Source organism: Acomys russatus, chromosome 32 (assembly GCF_903995435.1).
Source record: "Acomys russatus chromosome 32, mAcoRus1.1, whole genome shotgun sequence".
In the NCBI taxonomy this organism is placed as follows: Eukaryota; Metazoa; Chordata; class Mammalia; order Rodentia; family Muridae; genus Acomys; species Acomys russatus.
The window spans coordinates 39,819,426-39,838,476 of record NC_067168.1 but is presented as its reverse complement, the minus strand read 5'-3'; the positions used below and the strand labels follow the sequence as shown (position 1 = coordinate 39,838,476).

Below are 19,051 nucleotides of genomic sequence, written 5' to 3'. Positions count from 1 at the left end.
TGGAGTTTCAGAAGGTCCTGTGCTGCTTTGGATGCTGGGAACTGAACCTATGTGCACTGAACCAGCCAGCAGCAAATGCTCTTAACCACAGAGATAGCTCCCCAGCCCTGATTAAAAAGTTTGGTTTGTTTTTTTTTAGGTTTACTTATTTTATGGGTGAGTGTTTTGCATGCAGGTATGTCTGTGAACCATGTGTCCATGCGTCTGTTGCCCACAGAGGTCAGAAGAGGGTGTCCGATCTCCTGGAACTGAGTTATAGATGGCTGTGTGCTGCTTTGCGGTACTTGGAATCACCCTGCGGCTTCTGCAAGAACCAGTGTTCTTAACCGCTTTCTGCCACCACCTCTCCAGCCCCAGCCCTAATTTTTTTTTTTTTTTTTTAAGATTTATTTATTTATTTTATATACAGTGGTCTGTCTGCATGTACACCTGCAGGCCAGAAGAGGGCATCCGATCATGTTATAGATGGTTGTGAGCCCACCAGGTCATTACTGGGAATTGAACTCAGGGCCTCTGGATGAGCAGCCAGTGCTTTTACCCTCTGAGCCAACTCTCCAGGCCCCTGATTTGATTTTTTTTTTTTTTTTTTTTAATGGAAGCATTCCTAGTTGTAGACTTTCTTCTTTGCTATAACCAAAAATTGAGCTTTTCATTATCACTTGCATCCGGTTTGTGCCCTGCTTTCCTCAGTGACGTGTTCATCATTCATGCGTGCTGTTCAGCTCCTACGTGTTTGTATAATTTCTTTTGCTACAGTTCCCTAGTTTTATTCCCCTATGATTTGATAAGCTTTAAGAAGCAGTTACTATTATTACGGTTCTTGCATTTGTTTGGGTTGACTTTGTGTCCTGGGAGTGTTTGAATGTCATTCAAAGTCCTGTACCTGGCAGCACGTGGGCAGGTGCTCCCAAGAGGAGGGTGTGTGTGTGTGTGTGTGTGTATGTGTGTGTGTGTGTGTGTGCACGCGCGCGCGTGAGCACATGTGCTCTCGGCTAACAGGAGGGATGGAGCACAGAATGCTTTCAGCTTGACAAGGGGCTCAATGGATCCTGGAGCAGGAACCACACAAGGTAGTCTCCATTTTTGGCAGGAGGTGGGCCTATTTGATCTCCATGGCAACGGGTCCAACAGGAGAGAGGGTGGGTCTCTCTGAGCATGCAGTAGGACTTGTGTTTTAGCAGCTGAGAGATACCCTTGGTGGCTGCAGGTATGAGGGGACATTACTAAAGGAGATGACATTGGTGCTAATGGTCTCTGTTTGCATACACCATCCCAGCCAGCCCCACCTCTTTGTCTCCCTTTTCCGGATCCCTGCCATGTTCTCTACCTGGGCTTCCTCACTCTCTGACTTGTTGGCAACTACACATGGGCTGAAGATTTCAGAGAAGGGTAGTCAGGTCTTTTTACCCCCCATTGCTCCAGGTCACGGCTGGACCGTGGCTGCATCCACGGCCAGAGCTATCCTTGCAGAGTCCTTCCGGGTGCTGGTTTTGTCACTGGCTTCCCTGCCAGCTCCCCACCAATCCTGGGCACTTCTCTCATCCCACACCTGTGCAGACCTCCCTCTACCCCTCTTTAATTATCCCTTTGAGAGTCTGTCGAGAGGAGAGGTCATTGAGGTATGCTCCCATCATGCACCCATCACCCAGGCTCTGTGCTCAGTGCAGTTTCTAGCTCAGCAGATCTGGAGAAGGCCCGAGCTCTATACTTCTGGCATGTTCTACAAGTTCTTCTATGGTGGTGATGTGAGGAAGGATGGGAGGAGGAGAAAGGGGGGAGAAGGAAAAGAGCTCTGCACCCCTCCCCCAAGTCCTGCAGCAGGAAGTACCATAGCTTAAAAAAAATCATGGTGGAGAGGGGAGGTGGCTCGGTGAGTGGCACACTTTAGTGTGAGACCTGGGGTTGATCCCTAGAACCCACATAAGTAAAGCCAGGCACAGGACTGCACGTCTCTAATCCCAGTGTTCCTCCTGAGAGATGTGAGTCAGAAACAGATGAGCTAGCCTGGTGTATGCACAGGTGAACAGTCAGCACCTCTGACCTACAGTCACACACGCACACACAGCACACATGCACATCCACACACAGCACATGTACACACAGTCACACATGCACATCCACATAGTGACACATATGCACATAGTCACACACAGCCACACATGCACACACACACAGCCACACATGCACATACACATAGTCACACAGGCACACACACACAACACGTGTGCACACAGTCACACATACAGTCACATGCGTACATATACAATCACACATGCACATCCACATAGTGACACATGTGCACATAGTCACACACAGTCACACATGCACACACACACAGCCACACATGCACACACACACAGCCACACACACACAACACGTGTGCAGTCACACATACAGTCACATGCGCACATATACAATTACACATGCACATCCACATAGTGACACATGTGCACATAGTCACACACAGGCGCACACACACACACAGACAGCCACAGGTGCTCATACAGTCACACATGCATACACAGCACACATGCATATACACACACAGCACGTAGGCACATTCAGTCAGTCACATTTGCACATACACACAGTCACGCATGCACATATATAGCCACGCATGCATACACAGCATACAGGCATATGCACACACAGTCACACATGCACACACACACAGTCACACAGGCACACACAGCACACTTGTACATATACACATGATTTTTTTTAAATGTTACAGTAATATAGAAATTAGATATATTTATCCAGTGTTTGGGGGAAATAGCTGTTTATTTTAAATATATCAGACACTTTATATTAACAAGATCCCTCTCCATTTTCATAAGCATTTACCATTCTCACAGCATTTGCAGTGACAACTTGGGTTCCCAGTGATCGAGCTGCTCGTGACCTTCCAACATGCAGCCTCATGTTCATTTGTACTAATTTAGATGACGGCAAACTGGTAAAATTACGAGCTAGTGCACTGAGGTTCCTCCCCATGTCTACAAAAGAGTGCACAGACAGGTGTTAATAACTTATAACAAACTCATTAATACACTTTTATTAATACCACCTACTTACTGTGGGCATGAATTCAGGGTTCTGGGTTAACTAGAGTTACTGACAGAATCCCTGTGTGGAGACCAAGTTATTTTACATAACTAGTCATAAAAAATAGAAATGCTATCTCAGATTAGAATCTAATTCAAAAATATACAGTCTCTGGGTTTACTCCGTCGAGTTCTTCTTTGGCTACATACAGAAACCATCCTCTCCACTTCTCTCCATCCCTTCTGCAGCAGGGGTGGTCTAGCTGGGCCAGTGATGGTCAGTGAGACTTTGTACTGTGTGTACCGTTCTGTAGCTCCTGGACCTGCCGTTCTCCAAAGCTTGCATCAATCACATGACAGCACAGAAGACATACATGAGATCTTTTTTTCTTCCTTTGGTAAAATACCATCTCCACTTTTGTGTGTGATGTGAGAGACTGAACCCAGGGCTTGGCACCTGCCATTCACTTCACCACCGAGCCACTGCCCGCCTCCCCCACTTTTCAACTGTAAAACCACCACCACCAAAAACACGTAGCAGGATTTCTTGTGCCATACAAAAATAGACACTCCCATTGCTCCTCAGGGAAAAAAAATTATGGTCTCCATCACTTTTACACCTTCAAGAAGGTGATTCAGATAGAAAACCATGACGCGCGCACTTCTGAGCTAACACCCTGGAGACAGCTGGAGGTGACACTTCACAAGCTGCTGTGAGAAGCCTGGGTCAAGCAAGACAGGGCGCACACAGTACGCACCTCCCTGTCTGCAGGCCTTCCTGGACTCCAAGTTCACCACAGAAGCCAGAAACCAGTGGCTCTTAACATGAGTGCGCCTCGGAACCGCAGGAAGGGTCGGAGCTCAGAGCTGGCCCAGCTCCAGGGGCTCAGCTTCCTCAGTCTGGGTGAGACTAAAGAATTTACTTCTTCAACAGATCACCAGGTGATGTGCCACTGGTCCGAGGACCGTCCTTCTAGAAACAACACTTGTTGAGACACCACTCTGTGGTCATTGTGATAGCAAAGGCTGGGATGGCTCAGCTGGGGCGTCCTATGATAGTTTTCATTCTTGCTGTTCTCCATCAAGCAGGTACCCATAATTGAGATAGCAGCCTTGGGGGCTTCTTGCAATATTTTTTTCCCCTTCCTACTGGAACTCAGAGGAACATTTAACCCTGAGAAAGGAAACCAAGAGGTGGGGTGTCTTTGCCAGCCCTGGTAGCAAAGCCAAGACATTATCCTCACCAACACAAAGTTCACCTTGTTGCTAAAAATAAGACAATGGAGCCGGGCGTTGTGGCGCATGCCTATAATCCCAGCACTCGGGAGGCAGAGGCAGGTGGATCGCTGTGAGTTCGAGGCCAGCCTGGTCTACAAAGCGGGTCCTGGACAGCCAAGGCTACACAGAGAGACCCTGTCTTTAAAAAAAAAAAAAGACAATGGGGGCTGCCCCACAACTGCAGGATCAGAGGTGGGCACGTGCCTGTTCACTCCTCATATACCAAGGTAAAATGTCAGTTTTAAGTTCTCTTCCATTTCAACAGCAACAACAATAATAACAACAATAAAACAACAGCAACAACAACAAAGTTCCAAAATTTTAAACCGATGTTCCGGCTCTTGACCCATTTGTCCCCAGCAACATTACACTAAGAGGAAATAACCATTGCACTTCCCTGTTCCATTCCACAGCTGGACATATGTCTCCTAACAACACGGCCCTCATACACACGGTTTATCAAAACTATTTCAAATATCTCAGGTGCGGAGTCTGCGATCCTCTCTCTAAAGATGAAAAGGCAAAAGTCTGATGAAACAAATGGTGATTTTAAAAACAGCAACACTTCAACCTTATATTGGAATCGGGCCAAAGCAGAGATCTGGGTTTTGGGCAATGAATTCCAGGGCGAATGGTTGAGGAGACCTTGAGCTATGTTATGAAGACACCAACCCCCTTTTCTGTCCTCTGGGTGTCCCCAGAGATGCTTCTCAGCACATAGACGAAAAGCTTGGACTTAGAGGGTGACCCCTTTCCACTGCTGGTCCTGAGGATTATCAATGTGACCAGTCACAGTTTATCTTCCTCCAAGTGGCTTTGTGAGAGCCCGTGCTGACAGAGGCTGGCTAGACCTTCTCCATCTCAATCTGCTGGTGGTAGTGTCTAGTCTGCCGCTGCCCAACATTCAGCTTATATACAGAGCTCTTGTGCTGGCACCTGCGGTAGCCCCACACTGCTCCCACAACCACCAGGAGCAGCAGCACACACAGGACAGTGACAACGGTGGCGATCACCGGGCCTTTCCTGAAGCCGGGACACTCATCCCCGACACATGGCGCCAAGGTTGGAAGAAGCTTCTCACTTGCACCAGGCCCGGGGCCTGCCTGTCCCAAGAAGTCCTCAGACAGCAGGTATGGGAAGCTATCCTGAACCTCAGGATCCGTGGCCTCTGCTGGAGGCTGGCTGGCCTCCACATTAGTTGAGGGGGTGCGTTTCAGTGTCGGCTGGAGAGTCGTTGGTACAATCTCTTGGGTGGAGGTGGCGAGTTCATAGGGTAAGGTGGCCATGGGTAACTGCTGCGTGGGGACTCTCTGAGGGACAGTTGAATGATACTTAATCAAACCACCATCCCTGGTATGGGGACTCTCAGTCTCAGACACATTCATGGGCCCCGGAACCAGAGTCTCTACATCGAACATTCGAGATGGCCTGATAGAACTGTGTGTCGCGGATTCTCTTAGTGTGGCGGTGGCATTCTTGTGCTCCCTAACTTCCGTAGCAGGCTGATCCGGAGTCGTGAAAACGCCTTCATCCAGTCCCACTGACCCATCCCCCTTGGCCCCATCCTCGTCCCGCTCAGCCTCTACCTTCCTCCAAGCCCCATCTGTCACAGGGTAGCCATCTAGCCAGGAATCATCACTGCTGCTCACCACTGGGTCCTCTGCCTTGTCATTCCTATCCACAAATGGCTCCGAGGGGCTGTAGGTGGTGGCATAGACCAGCCCGGTTTCAGACTCCCCTAGCACCACCTTCCCTTCACTGTGGTTGTCTCTGGCAGGAAGTGGCTCTTTGGTCTCATCCCCCACTTCCTTTTCCATCTCTGGCTTGTGGAACGTCTCAGGCGGAAACCAGAGCGAGTACTTCCGTTTTAGGCGGGATCCTGGCCAGTCTGTGTGGACACTGCCCCCAGCGCCGGGCAAGCCTGGGGTTGGCACAGAGGCTTTTTCCTGGGCTACGTTTTCTTTAGATGCAGAAGCGAAGACCAGCCGATCTTGTTTTGGTGTCTCTTCAGAGGCATCGTCCTGAGCCTTTTCCTCTTCTCCCTCCGCCCGGGAGTCTTCCATGAGTTCCCTGAATGACACAGATCTGTCGTCAGGAAAATTTTCTTCATAGTCAATATGAGCCTCGGCCTCATCTGGAGGGAAAGGGAAACTTGATTAAACCTAAAAGCATGAAGTTGGTGTGGAAAACCTGAAGGGGATCAGAGCACGGACCTGGAAGAGAATACAATTATTGTCGCTTGGGGGTCACAGTCACCCCTGAGGAACGCACATTCGGACCATTATACCTAAAATATAGAGCTTGCCATAGGCACTGAGGCTCCATGAAGTATAAAAAAACCAAGCATACTGGGGCTGGAGAGATGGCACAGCAGTTAAGAGCACTGTACTGCTCTTCCAAAGGACCTGGGTTCAATTCCCAGCAACCACATGGCAGCTCACAACTGTCTGTAACTCAAAAATCTGACACCTTCCCACAGACATGCATGCCAGCAAAACACCAATGAGCATAAAATAAAAACAATAAACGAAATACAAACAAGCATACTTCTATATACTACAAAACATTTGAAAAAGATTTTCAGGAAACTAATAGTTTTAAGGATACCACCAAGAATAACAACCACAACAACAAAATCAGGGTTGGCAGTGCTTGCCAGTAATTCCAACCTTTGCGATAATGAGACAGGAAGGGCCGTGAGCCTGAGTCTAAGCCATGTAGTGAGACCCTGTCTCAAAAGTGGAGGGGGCGGGGAGTGCTTGCTAGCAAACACAGCCTGGTTTGCTTTCTGTTGCTGTGGTAAATGCTGTGACCAAATGAAATTGGTTAGCCCATGTTTCCAGATCTCAACCCATCACTGAGGGAAATCAGAGCAGGAACCATGGAGGAACACGGCTTCCCAGCATGCCCCGGGGCCATGCTCAGCTGGCTCCTCCATCTCCACCTCCTGAGACAGGGTCTCACTATGCAGTTCTGGCTGACCTGGAGCTCACTATGTAGACTAGGCTTGCTGGAAACTCAGATCTACCTACCTGCCTCTGTCTGTCTGTCTTTCTTTCTTTTGGTTTTTTGAAACAGGGTTTCTCTGTGTAGCCTTGGCTGTCCTGGACTCCCTTTGTAGACCAGGCTGGCCTTGAACTCACAGTGATCTACCTGCCTCTGCCTCCCAAGTGCTGGGATTAAAAGGTGTGTGCCACCATGCCCGGCTCTCAGCTACCTTTCTTTTCTTTTCTTTCTTTTTTCTTTTCCTTCTTTTTTTTTTTAATTTTTGTTTTTGTTTTTTGAGATAAGATTTCTCTGTTTAGCCTTGGCTATCCTGGACTAACTTTGCAGACCAGGCTGGCCTGGAACATCAGCTACCTTTCTCACACAACTTAGGGCCACATACCTATCAATCAAGCCAGTGACCCATAGACACACTATAGGCCAACCTGGTCAAGGAAATTCACTCTTCCTGGGTGACTCAAAGTTGTATCAAGCCAACTACAAACAGTGACCAGTAAGGCACTCAAGGCTCTGGGTCTGATCTCTAGCATCATGTGACCTATTATCCCAGCATTCAAAGGTGTCTTCTGACTCAAGGCCATCCTCAGCTGCAAATGCACACGCTACAAGATGCAAAAATGCTGAGTAAATATAAGTCAAAATTGGGTCAGGCCCACACATGTCTAACCTCAGTGATGGGGCTGGGGACAGGAAGTTTTCCCAGAATCTTACTTCAAGCTGAAGTTCAAAGGCTGTTGTATACGAGGTTTCACTCACAGTGCTGAGTGAACGGCAGGTTTTCATTTATAAACTGTTCTTTAAAATGCAACAGAAAGGCCGGGCGTGGTGGCGCACGCCTTTAATCCCAGCACTCGGGAGGCAGAGGCAGGCAGGTCGCTGTGAGTTCGAGGCCAGCCTGGTCTACAAAGTGAGTCCAGGATGGCCAAGGCCCTGTCTCGAAAAAGGAAAAAAAAAAAAAAAAAAAGCAACAGAAGACAGGATGACAAAACGTTTAAACTTTATGTGAGAACTGATCAGTTGTCCTGGATCCAGGTGGAGACTTACAAAGGCCTTGGGAGAGATCTTGGGCCTCAGGAATAAAGACGTTAGGTTCATCCCTATCAGCATTTACTGACAGGCCATGAAAGATTGCCAATGGACAAGAGTGTCCCCCACTTTTAATTTTTTTAAATTTAAATTTTATTAATTTATTCAGATTACAACTCAATTGTTATCCCTTCACTTGTATCCTCCCGTTCCTCCCTCCCTCCCGCTTTCACCCTATTCCCCTCCCCTAGGTCTCAGACCAAGGGGGACCTCCTCTCCCACTATATGGTCATAGGCTATCAAGTCTCATCTTGGCAGCCTGCTTAGTCTTTGAGTGCCACCAGGCTTCCCCACCAAGGAGAGGTGGTCAAATATGGAGCACCAGAGTTCATGTCAGAGTCAGTCCCCATGCTCCACATAACTGTGGAGAATGTCCTGTCCATTGGCTAGATCAGAGTAGGGGGTCAATGTTTACTACTTGTATTGTCCTTGGTTAGTGCAATAGTTTGAGCAGACCACCCTGGGGCCCAATCCACCTGTCAAGATGTTGTTCTTGTAGGTTTCTAGGACTTTCTGGGTCCTTCTATTTCCCCATCTCCTATATTTCTCTTACCTAAAGTCTCAGTAGGATGTCCTCACATCTATCCCAATCTCCTGGTAAGTTAAGACTTTTGTGGGACATGCCTTTTGGGCTAGTGCCCAATTATAAGTGAGTATATACCATGTGAGTCTTTTTGCTTCTGAGTTAACTCACTCATTATGATCATTTCTAGTTCCATCCGTTTGTCCACAAATTTCAGGATTTCTTTGTTTTTAATAGCTGAGTAGTATAAATATACCACATAGTGTAAATATACCACAGTTTCTTTATCCATTCTTCAACTGAGGGACATTTAGGCTGTTTCCAGGTTCTGACTATTATGAATAAGACTGCTATGAACATGGTTGAGCATAAGTCCTTGCTGTGTGGTGGAGCATTTTTTGTGTATATTCCAAGGAGTGAAATAGCTGGGTCTTTTTTTTTTTTTTAAGATTTATTTATTTATTATTATGTATACAATACTCTGCCTGCATGTACTTTGCGAGCCAGAAGAGGGTATCAGATCACATCGTAGATGGTTGTGAGCCACCATGTGGTTGCTGGGAATTGAACTCATGACCACTGGAAGAGCAGTCAGTGCTCTTAACCACTGAGCCATCTCTCCAGCCCAATAGCTGGGTCTTTTGGAATCCCTATTCCCAATTTTCTGAGAAAGTGCCAGATAGATTTCCAAGCCCACTTTAAATTTTTTTTTAAAGACTAGGTCTCTCTATGTAGCCAGTCCCCTGATTGCTGGTTAAGCCAGGAGAGGTGGAAGACGATGATCTGCTAGGAAGAAAAAGCTATGCCGCTGGCCATGGCCTGCTCAAAGGAAGGAATCCAGACACTGAATCTGTAAGATGAGATAAAAAGCTCTATGGCAGGTATTTTTAAAATCTTTTTATTTTTATTTTTTATTTTTTGGTTTTTCAAGACAGGGTCTCTCTATGTAGCCTTAGCTGTCCTGGATTCATTTTGTCGACCAGGCTGGCCTTGAACTCACAGCGATCTGCCTGCCTCGGCCTCCCAAGTGCTGGGATTAAAGGCATGTACCCACTACATCCAGCTAAAAAGCATTTTTTTTTTTTTTTAGAAGACAGGGTAATCCCAGGCAGAAGCAGGCAGATCTCTGAGTTCAAGGCCAACCTGGTCTACAAAGAGTCCAAGACAGCCAAGGTTATACAGAGAAGCCCTATTTCGGGGAAGAAGGGGGGTCTTGCTATCTTACCTAGGCTGGCCTATGATTTATAATCTTCTATATCGCTGAGATGACAGATATTTATCCTCATGTCTGTCTCACAGAGGCATATTTGAAGGAATGAAAGAGTAAATTATTCTGGCATGGGCATGGAGGCAAGCCTGAAGTAGCTCACATCTCAACTGCTCTCCAAAGCAGCTTTATAACCACTCAGAACTGAAGCCCTATTTCCAGAAGCACACAGCCCCCAAACACAAGGGGGTACTGGCCTACTGCCAAGAGATGGGGACTAGATGGCTTGTCCCCAGCCCTCTGAAAAGACACCATTGTTGAGTACACACACACACACACACACACACACACACACACACGAGCGCAGTGCATTCTTGTGTCAGGAATGCCTCAGTAGACCAGTGCTTGCAGATTCATCATAAAAAGGAAGAGAGGTAAATTTTCATCAAAATCAAACCTTATTGCAAATTTTCATCAAAATCAAATCTTATTGCAAAGGAACTTGGAGTTTCTCACAACCCCACAGATTCTTTTATGCTGTCTGTTAGGTTTCAAACTTGGGATGAATGGCTGAGGTCCCCGTTTAACCAATCAAAGCGGACCCGGCCCCAGGTTCTCCCAGCATCCCTCAGTTCCTACCTGTTACAGGTCCTCCTGGCTGGCATACCCCTTCCTCTACCCAAACTCTCCAGGCCAGGGCACTGGGCTGCTCTTCCCTTGTATAAGGCAACCATTTTGGTTAACCGCCCTCTTTGCACATTTGGCTGCTGCACCTGCTTCCCCTCTCCCCCCTTCCCCCTATCCTTACATGGCTCTGGTCATGTTCACTCTGGACTCTCCCAGATGTCCCTCTCACACCTTTACAATAAACTTCCTTCCCCATACCCAGGAGCAGTCATGTTTCTTTCTTTTTCCTTTTATTTCTTTTTATTTACCTGGTGCAGAAATCTGGAACCAGCGACATTCCTTTCCTTTTATTTCTTTTTTTATTCAGGGTCCCATTTGATGATGATGATGGTGATGATGATGATAATAATAATAACAACAACAGCAATGTAATAGTAGTCGGCTGGTGAGTTGGCTCAGCAAGTAAGGCTCTTCCTGTCAACCCCCCGCCCCCAAGTTCTTTTCTGGGATCCACATGCAGTGCACACACACACACACACGCACACACGCACACACACACACACACAGGCTTCTCTAGGGCCTGTCACCAGCATTTGTCTATATGGGTATAAAGATAAATATTGAGAAGGCATCTTGGCACCATAGCACTTTAGCTAAACAATAGTAAGTTCACCCTCATGGCTTCTGATCTTGTCAGTCATGGAAGTTTTTGTTGTCGTTGATTTTGTGTTTTGAGGCAGGGTTTTACTATGTAGCTCCGGTTGGCGTGGCACTCATTATGTAGACCAGGTTGGCCTTAAACGCAGAGATCCACCTGTCTGTGTCTCCTAGCACTGGGAGCAAAGTCATGTGCTGCCAAACCCAGTCAGAAGCCATTTTTATAAAGCTTTATTTGGTCTGAAGTCTCAGTCAGGTGGACAGAGCCTGTGAATTCCAGTGCTTGGAAAAGCCACTGTTCAACTCCTGTGTGATTTATCCTGCACTCTGTGTATATTCTAGACAGAGTTTCTCTGTGTAGCTCTGGCTGTCCTGGAACTCTGTAGATCAGGCTGACCTCGAACTCAGGGATCTGTCTGCCTCTGCCTCCCGAGTGCTGGGAATAAAGGTGTGTGCCACCAGCGTATCCTGAATTCTTCAGTGTGTTGTCAAGTGAAGAAGCATCTTCAGAAGGAACAACAGATGAGCTGTGGTCTCACTCCCACTCTCTAGGAGACACTGGCCTTGTATACAGTCTCTGAGGTGTTAAGGATGGGGGAAGGTCATTCCCCCTGTGCACACACACATGTGTATCTGCCTTTGGGGCTCCCTGTGGCTAGGGCACCCCTGGATGGTCTCTCCCAGGGCCCTAGTCAAGCCCTTTCTGTCCCCAGATTCCCAAGCCCCATAAGGTCCTGGCTCAGACAGAGCTCTCACTGTGTCTGTTTTCCCAAAATCTCAAATGAAGAAAAGGACCATCAAGTTTTTACAAATAGCGTCCTCGTGAGAAAGTATCCCAGGCCTGCTCTTCTCACAGCAAACAGCGAAGTCTGTTACTGACTGAATTTCAACCAGGAGGTACATTCTGGCCCAGAGAGGCAGAAGGCCAGCCTTTTCCTACTCAGGTGTGACTTCTCTCAGTTCCCCTCTGTGTTCTTACTGCAATGCTGCCCTCACTCTCAGCATCTTAGGTCCACACATGGCTCGCTCTACTGGAGCGTGCAACTGACACAAGCATGGCCAGAGGAAGAGAACATTGTGGGTTTCCCAGCAAAACCAGGCCATTCACTGGGCGCTCACATTTGACTGCTAACACAGAAGTCAGGAGTAAGAGAGAGGTGTGGCAACCAGGCGTGGTGGTGCACACCTTTAATCCCAGTACTCGGGAGGCAGAGGCAGTCAGATCTCTGTGAGCTCAAGGCCAGCCTGGTCTACAAAGTGAGTCTAGGACAGCCAAGGCTATGCAGAGAAACCCTGTCTTGAAAATCAAAAAAATAAAAAGAGGAACACACATTGAGAGTAGATGCCACACAGTGAAGGAAATCAGCACCTGGTGTCTCAGAGATGCCCCCCTGTGTTACCTGTGTAAGAGCAGCTAAAAAGTCTGAAGGAATTAGAGGGATAGAGGAGGAAGATAAAAGCAGCTTCCTGAGACGGAAACTTCTTGTTCCGGGAAGGCATGGGCGGGCATCTAAAGAGGACTAGCAGGGGAAAGGGGAGGCCCCAGGAGCCCTGTAACAGCCTCAGTCCTGCATCTATTTAGTGGACTTCCAGGTACATGGCTCTCTCATCCTTAAGGAACAAGGTGTTCACTTCCCTTTCTCCCTCCCAGCCAAGGCAGGACCTTTAGCATCCCCTTACAGAAGCTGTTGACCATGAACCTCACATACAGTACAGTTACACTGCATGGGACTCTATCATGTCTAAACATCTCCACTTGAGCCATGCAGAGTGTCTCTTGCCTGTAGCTCCGGCTAGTCAGGAGGCATAGTGTAAGATAGCAAACCTTGTGTTTTCACTTCTGTGAGCAAGCTCAGTTGCTCCAACTTCACAGGGTATGCTTGGTCCCATGTAGGCAAGACGTAGGTCGAGGTGTATGCTTGACGCTGATTGGATGAAAGTGGGGGAGTGCACAACCGCCTGGATTCTTTGCCTTTATAAGTCCCTGACTAATGTAATTTGCTTCGATACTTTGGGAACCCTGGGTATGGACCTGGCCAGTATTTAACAAAACTCGCTTCGAATTTGACTCAAAAAACTATGATAGTGGTCTTATTCTTGTCCAGTGGATAAAAATGAACAAAACCTAATCAATAACACTGGATTAATGACTCAGGCCTTGTTAGATCAAGGACCTAGATTCTATTGCCAGAACTCAGCTCAAAATGCTGGTGTGGGGCATGCACTCTTGGAAGCTCAGCACTGGGGAGGTAGAGATAGATGGTGGGGTGGTTGGTGTAGGACTGGCCCCCTGCAGGCTCATCTATTTGAATGCTTGGTCATCAGGGAGTGGTTAGGAGGCGTGGCCTCACTGGAGGAAGTGTGTCACTAGGGGCGGGCCCAGCATCGCTCTCTTCCTGGATCTGGATGTAGAATTCCCAGGTGCTTGTCCAGCACTGCATCTGCCTCCGTGCCACCATGCTCCCCACCGTGTGGACAGTGGACTAAACATCTGAAACTGTACGCAAGCCCCAGTCAAGTGCGTTCCTCTTATAAGAGTTGCACTGGTCATGGTGTCTCTTCACAGCAATAGAACTGTGGCCAAGAGATGGAGGTTCCTGGGCCTCACTGATTGCCCAGCTCAGCCCACTTCCTGAATTCCAGCCCAGTGAGACAGCAGGTTTCAAACAAACAAACCAATAACATTTTAAAGATGACTCGGGCCTTAAGAACGCTTGCTACTTGTCACTTGGCTCACCACCACCCTGTACTCCAGCTCTGGAGACTCCTACTCCCCTTTTCTGGCTTCTACAGGGTGTCCACACATGTGACACGCACAACACAGACATACACTCATGCACATTTCATGAGGAGTGGCACCCTAAGTTGTCCTCTGCTCTCCATGCACACACATGTGTCCATCCACACACAAACACACACCCATACACAGAGAACCACAGAAAACTAGATAAGTAATGCCCTGGCTTAGTCAGCCTATGGGATCTGTTCTTGGCATCTCTCTGACCTTCCTCCTCTCCCTTTTCTCCCTCCCCTCCGTCCCCACTCCCAGCCCCAGTAGCCACCCATGTTTACTTGCACATCTGTAGTTCTCTCTCCCTCTCTTCCTCTCTCCCTCTCTTCCCCCCTTTCTCTCCTCCCCCACCCCACTTTTTTTTTTTTTTTTTGGTTTTTCGAGACAGGGTTTCTCTGTGTAGCCTTGGCTGTCCTGGACTCACTTTGTAGACCAGGCTGGCCTCGAACTCACAGTGATCCACCTGCCTCTGCCTCCTGAGTGCTGGGATTACAGGCATGCGCCACCACTGCCCGGCTACATCTGTAGTTCTCATAGAGATGTGGCCAGGGGCTGGTGACCAGGAGGAGCCCAGAGCTTCAGGGCTCTGTTGATGCCACCACTTTCCATCCTTGTCATCCAGGTCACATTTTTGGGAAACCGACACATAGATTTTTTCTTTGTCCTCTCTCTAGTCCTGGTTACCCAGTCTTTAAAAATAGTCCTTTTAAAAAAAGACATCCAGGCGTGCCAGAAATAACTAGTGGCTCAGTGGACCTCTGGGCAAATATGGTCATATTGATGAGGGGATTCTAAATTCAGCTTTGGGCTCATGTTTGAGTCAATGAGGAAAATGAAGCCCAAATGGCAGAGAAAAACAGAGACTGAAGTTGATTTAAGAAACCAAAAGAACGCCTTCCAAAATGAGAGCAAAAGGGTGTGTGTGTGTGTGTGTGTGTGTGTGTGTGTGCGCGCGCGCGTGCGTGCGCGCGTGCTCAAGGAGAAGACAGTTTGGGAGTGAGCTCCTGACCCTAATTGCTAGGATTTTTGAGGTTCTCGGCCAGAGACGCCCCTAGTCTATGATGACACTGAAATGACACAGACCTCCTTTAAATCCAAGCGCTGTCATTTTCTTTTCTCTGTCTGTGTGACACAGGTAAGCCAAAGAAGCTTTGTGAACCGCAGTTTCCCCATCTGTACATTGGAGCTAGCCATTAATATACTCACACTTACAAAGACTAAACAAAAGGAGAATGTAAAATGCCATTTGTAGAGAGGTCCAGGGGCAAGTTGGGGAGGTGGGCAAGTTGGGGTGATGGAGATGTTTTGAGTTTTTAACATTTTAATTTTTTGTTTCCGGGTGTTTTTTCTTTTTCTTTTTCTTTTTTCTTTTCTTTTCTTTTTTTTTTTTTGAGACAGGGTTTCTCTGTGTAACCTTGGCTGTCCTGGACTTGCTTTATAGACCAGGCTGGCCTTGAACTCACAGCCATCCGCCTGCCTCTGCCGCCCAAGTACTGGGATTAAAGGTATGCGCGCCACCATGCTTGGCCTGTGGGTGTTTTTTCTGCATGTATGTTTGTGCACCATGTCCGTGCCTGGTTCCTGAAGAGTCCAAAAAGGGCCCAAATTCATTTCCCAAAACCCACCTGAGGTGAGGTTCCAGACAGTTGTGAGCCTCCATGTGGATTCTGGGAACTGAACCTGGATCCTCCGGAAGAGCAGCCAGTGCCCTTAACTACTGAGCCATCTCCCCAACCTTGGTGTTCTTTGATTGTGACACTGGGTTCTCAGGTGTATCTACCTGGGATAACTAAGATAATTTCATATTTTACACAGGTAGTTTGTTACAGTAAGTTAAGCCTTAAACCGGATGGAGATGGTGTGGGACAGACATTTGGAACTGCTCTTTTCTCAGTGCCTAATAGGATATGTCTTGTGTCCATGGCTGAACAGACCAAAGGTGTGAAAAGGAAAGGCCGGAGGAGGCCAGGCATGGAGGCAGACGTTTGTAACCTCAGCCTGTGGCGGTGCAGCCTGGAGGATCAGGACCTCAAGGATATCCTCAGCTTCATACTGAGCACTAGGCAAGTTTGAGCAACAGGAGACATTATCCCCAAAGCAAACAAACAAAAGACCCTTAGGAACCATGATAATGCGAAGTCAAACTGTTCACAGGGTAATGGTACCTGCTGCTAGCTCTGAGGGCCTGCATGGGACAACCCACTCCTGCAAGTTGTCCTCTGACCTCCACATGTGCACCGTGGCACCCACTCCCACGCAAAATAAGTAAATAACAAATGTAATAAATGCAAAAAGGCCTAAACAAAATAAACACACACAGACACACATATACATACAGACATATAGATCTTCAGCAAATATTTTGCTTACTGTCATGTTTGTGAGACAGGGTTTCTCTGTGTAGCCTTGGCTGTCCTGGACTCACTTTGTAAACCAGGCTGGCCGAGTGCTGGGAATACAGCCATGGGCCACTGTGCTCAACCCTTTTACTTTTTTAAAATAAGGGAACTGCTTCAAATTGGAGGACAGTCACTTGGGGAATTAGGTTGAGAATGGCTGGGTCTGGGTGCACAGGGGTTTGGATAAGGAACCAGTCATCCTTGTCAAGTGGACTGACCCATGTCACGTGTTATCATCGGGCAGCGTCTCAATGACATGTCTCTAGAGCTAAGCCAAAGCAATTGCTAGTCACTGGGTGCCTCAAGGAGCCCAGGAGGCAGAGGATGAGGAGGCAGCCAAGAAGCTGGTGTTGCCAAGGACGTGCAAGGGAGTCACATTCTGCACAGAAGGGCTCAGTGGATGTAATAACCCGCAGACACCAAGGAAATGAAAGCTAAGGAACGTACACTGCTTCCCAGCTTGCAGAAGGCACTGTGACCCTTGTATTCAGTGGGTTTGGTGAGTGGGGGATGCACCAGGACTGCAGTGCAGCTATGACCTAATTAAGAGGGGTAAGGAGGAAGACCAAGGGCACATTCTCCATCCACCATCAGGACCCTTGAACTCACAGAGATGCTCCAGCCTCTGCCTCCTGAGCTCTGGCATTAAAGGTGTGCACTACCACTGACTGCCACGTTCTAATCCCCACTTCTCCTGGAGGAGACCAGGGAAGACACTGTGGTGGAGCTGGCAAGTAAGGCAGGCTGTCCAAGGGGTGGTGATGGCTTGTTCTGCTTGCTCGATTTATTTATTTATTTATTCTCTGTGTGTATTTGGTGTGTGTGTGTGTGTGTGTGTGTGCGTGCGCATGCATGCACACGTGTGTGTGTGCGAGCGTGTGCACATATTTGGAGGTCAGAGGACATTTGGGAGTCAGATCTGTCTTTCTGCCATGTGGGTTCTTGGGATTAAAGGCAAGTCCTCGCTCAGGCTTGGTGCTAAGTCCTCCACCACTGAGCCATATCATCAGCTCTAACTCTTGTCATATTTTTTTATTTGTATTTTTTATTTTTTGGTTTTTCAAGACAGGGTTTCTCTGTGTAGTCTTGACTGTCCTGGACTCACTTTGTAGACCAGGCTGGCCTTGAGCTCACCACGATCCGCCTGCCTCTGCCTCCCGAGTGCTGGGATTAAAGTGTGTGCCACCACCGCACGGCAACTCTTGTCATTTTTAAGATTGCCTATTTAAGGTATTTAAATGATGGGGATTTGAGGCGAGCTGAAGACAGAACACCTCTCTCAGCTTTCCTGAAAGGATGAGAACTCTCTCTCTTCTGGATTCAGCCCAGGTGTTCCCGGGCTCTGGCAAGCCCTGACCACTAAGCTAACTGGCCAGCTGTTTCTTCCCTCACATGCTGGTGTTTCTAGCTTTGGCTTTAGAGCCCTGGTCTGGATCTAGCTATTCAGTCTTCCACTCTCCTGTCCAAATCCACACATCTTGGTTTCCACTCCCAGGTTGGCAGCGTTGTCTGGCACGCCGCTCCTCTGTGCTCCGTATCTAGCTAGAACTGGCTGGTGCTCTGATCACAGAAAACCTCCATGCTCCGCTCTTTAAGCATGGATGCCACAGATTTCCATGCCGGCTCTGGTTTCTATCGGGCTCTCACCATGCCAAGCCCGTGTCCTTCTTTGGGGCCATTTTTCTTTCTAGGCCAATGGTACAATGAGAACAGCTCCCACCCCTGTGTCAGGAACCTACTGTTGGCCTCCTAAAGTGCCCCTGTGGTCCTCTTGGCTCTCAGACTCTCTTCTCTTCGTTCTTGTCTTTTGTGTCCTCCAGTACCACGGCTGTCACCTGACCTCAGGGTGAAGTGGTCCCGTGGCCCCCGCCCCTGGCTCCAGAAGAGACCATACACTCCGCGTGGCCAAAGTGGGAAAGAATGGCTGAAGCAGAAAACCTGGGGACTCAAACCTTTAGCCCTCATCTCCATGGTAAGCCCCAAGACCCCAAAAGGCCACTGGGACCTTCTACCCTAAGTTCCACATGTTTGTTTACTTCTTGTTTTAAGACTGTCTCTTGTAGCCCAGATCGGTCTCTAACTCGCTGTGTAGCAGAGGTGACCTTGAATTTCAGAGCCTCCTGCTTCCATCTCCCAAGTGCTGGGGTGACAGGTGTGTGCTACCATGCACAGTTTATATGGTGCTCGGGATCAACCCTAGGGCATCATATATGCTACTTTAGTACCCTATGGACTGAGTAAACCACCAGTCCCCACACACATGCCCAAGTTCCATGGGTTCCAATTATGCTTTCTGAAAGTCTGTTAGTCAGGAGACTGGCTTGCCCTACCTTAAACTTGTCTTGTCTTTCCTCTCCGCCCACTCTCCTTTCCTTCTTCTAAACAAACAAAAGAAACAAACAACAATCTTCCCCAATCCTAGGCTGGCCT

General features: G+C 48.0%; 1 protein-coding gene across 1 annotated transcript in view; it reads right to left on the bottom strand.

The window, feature by feature from the left end:
* Window positions 1-5,054: 5,054 nt before the first annotated feature.
* Susd5 (sushi domain containing 5) overlaps window positions 5,055-19,051 on the bottom strand; it is a 45,984-nt gene continuing 31,987 nt past the window's right edge. Inside the window, exon 5 of the mRNA XM_051140398.1 lies at window positions 5,055-6,459. Coding sequence (XP_050996355.1) covers window positions 5,171-6,459 — 1,289 coding nt within the window. The 3' untranslated portion in view covers window positions 5,055-5,170. The remainder of the gene's footprint in view (window positions 6,460-19,051) is intronic.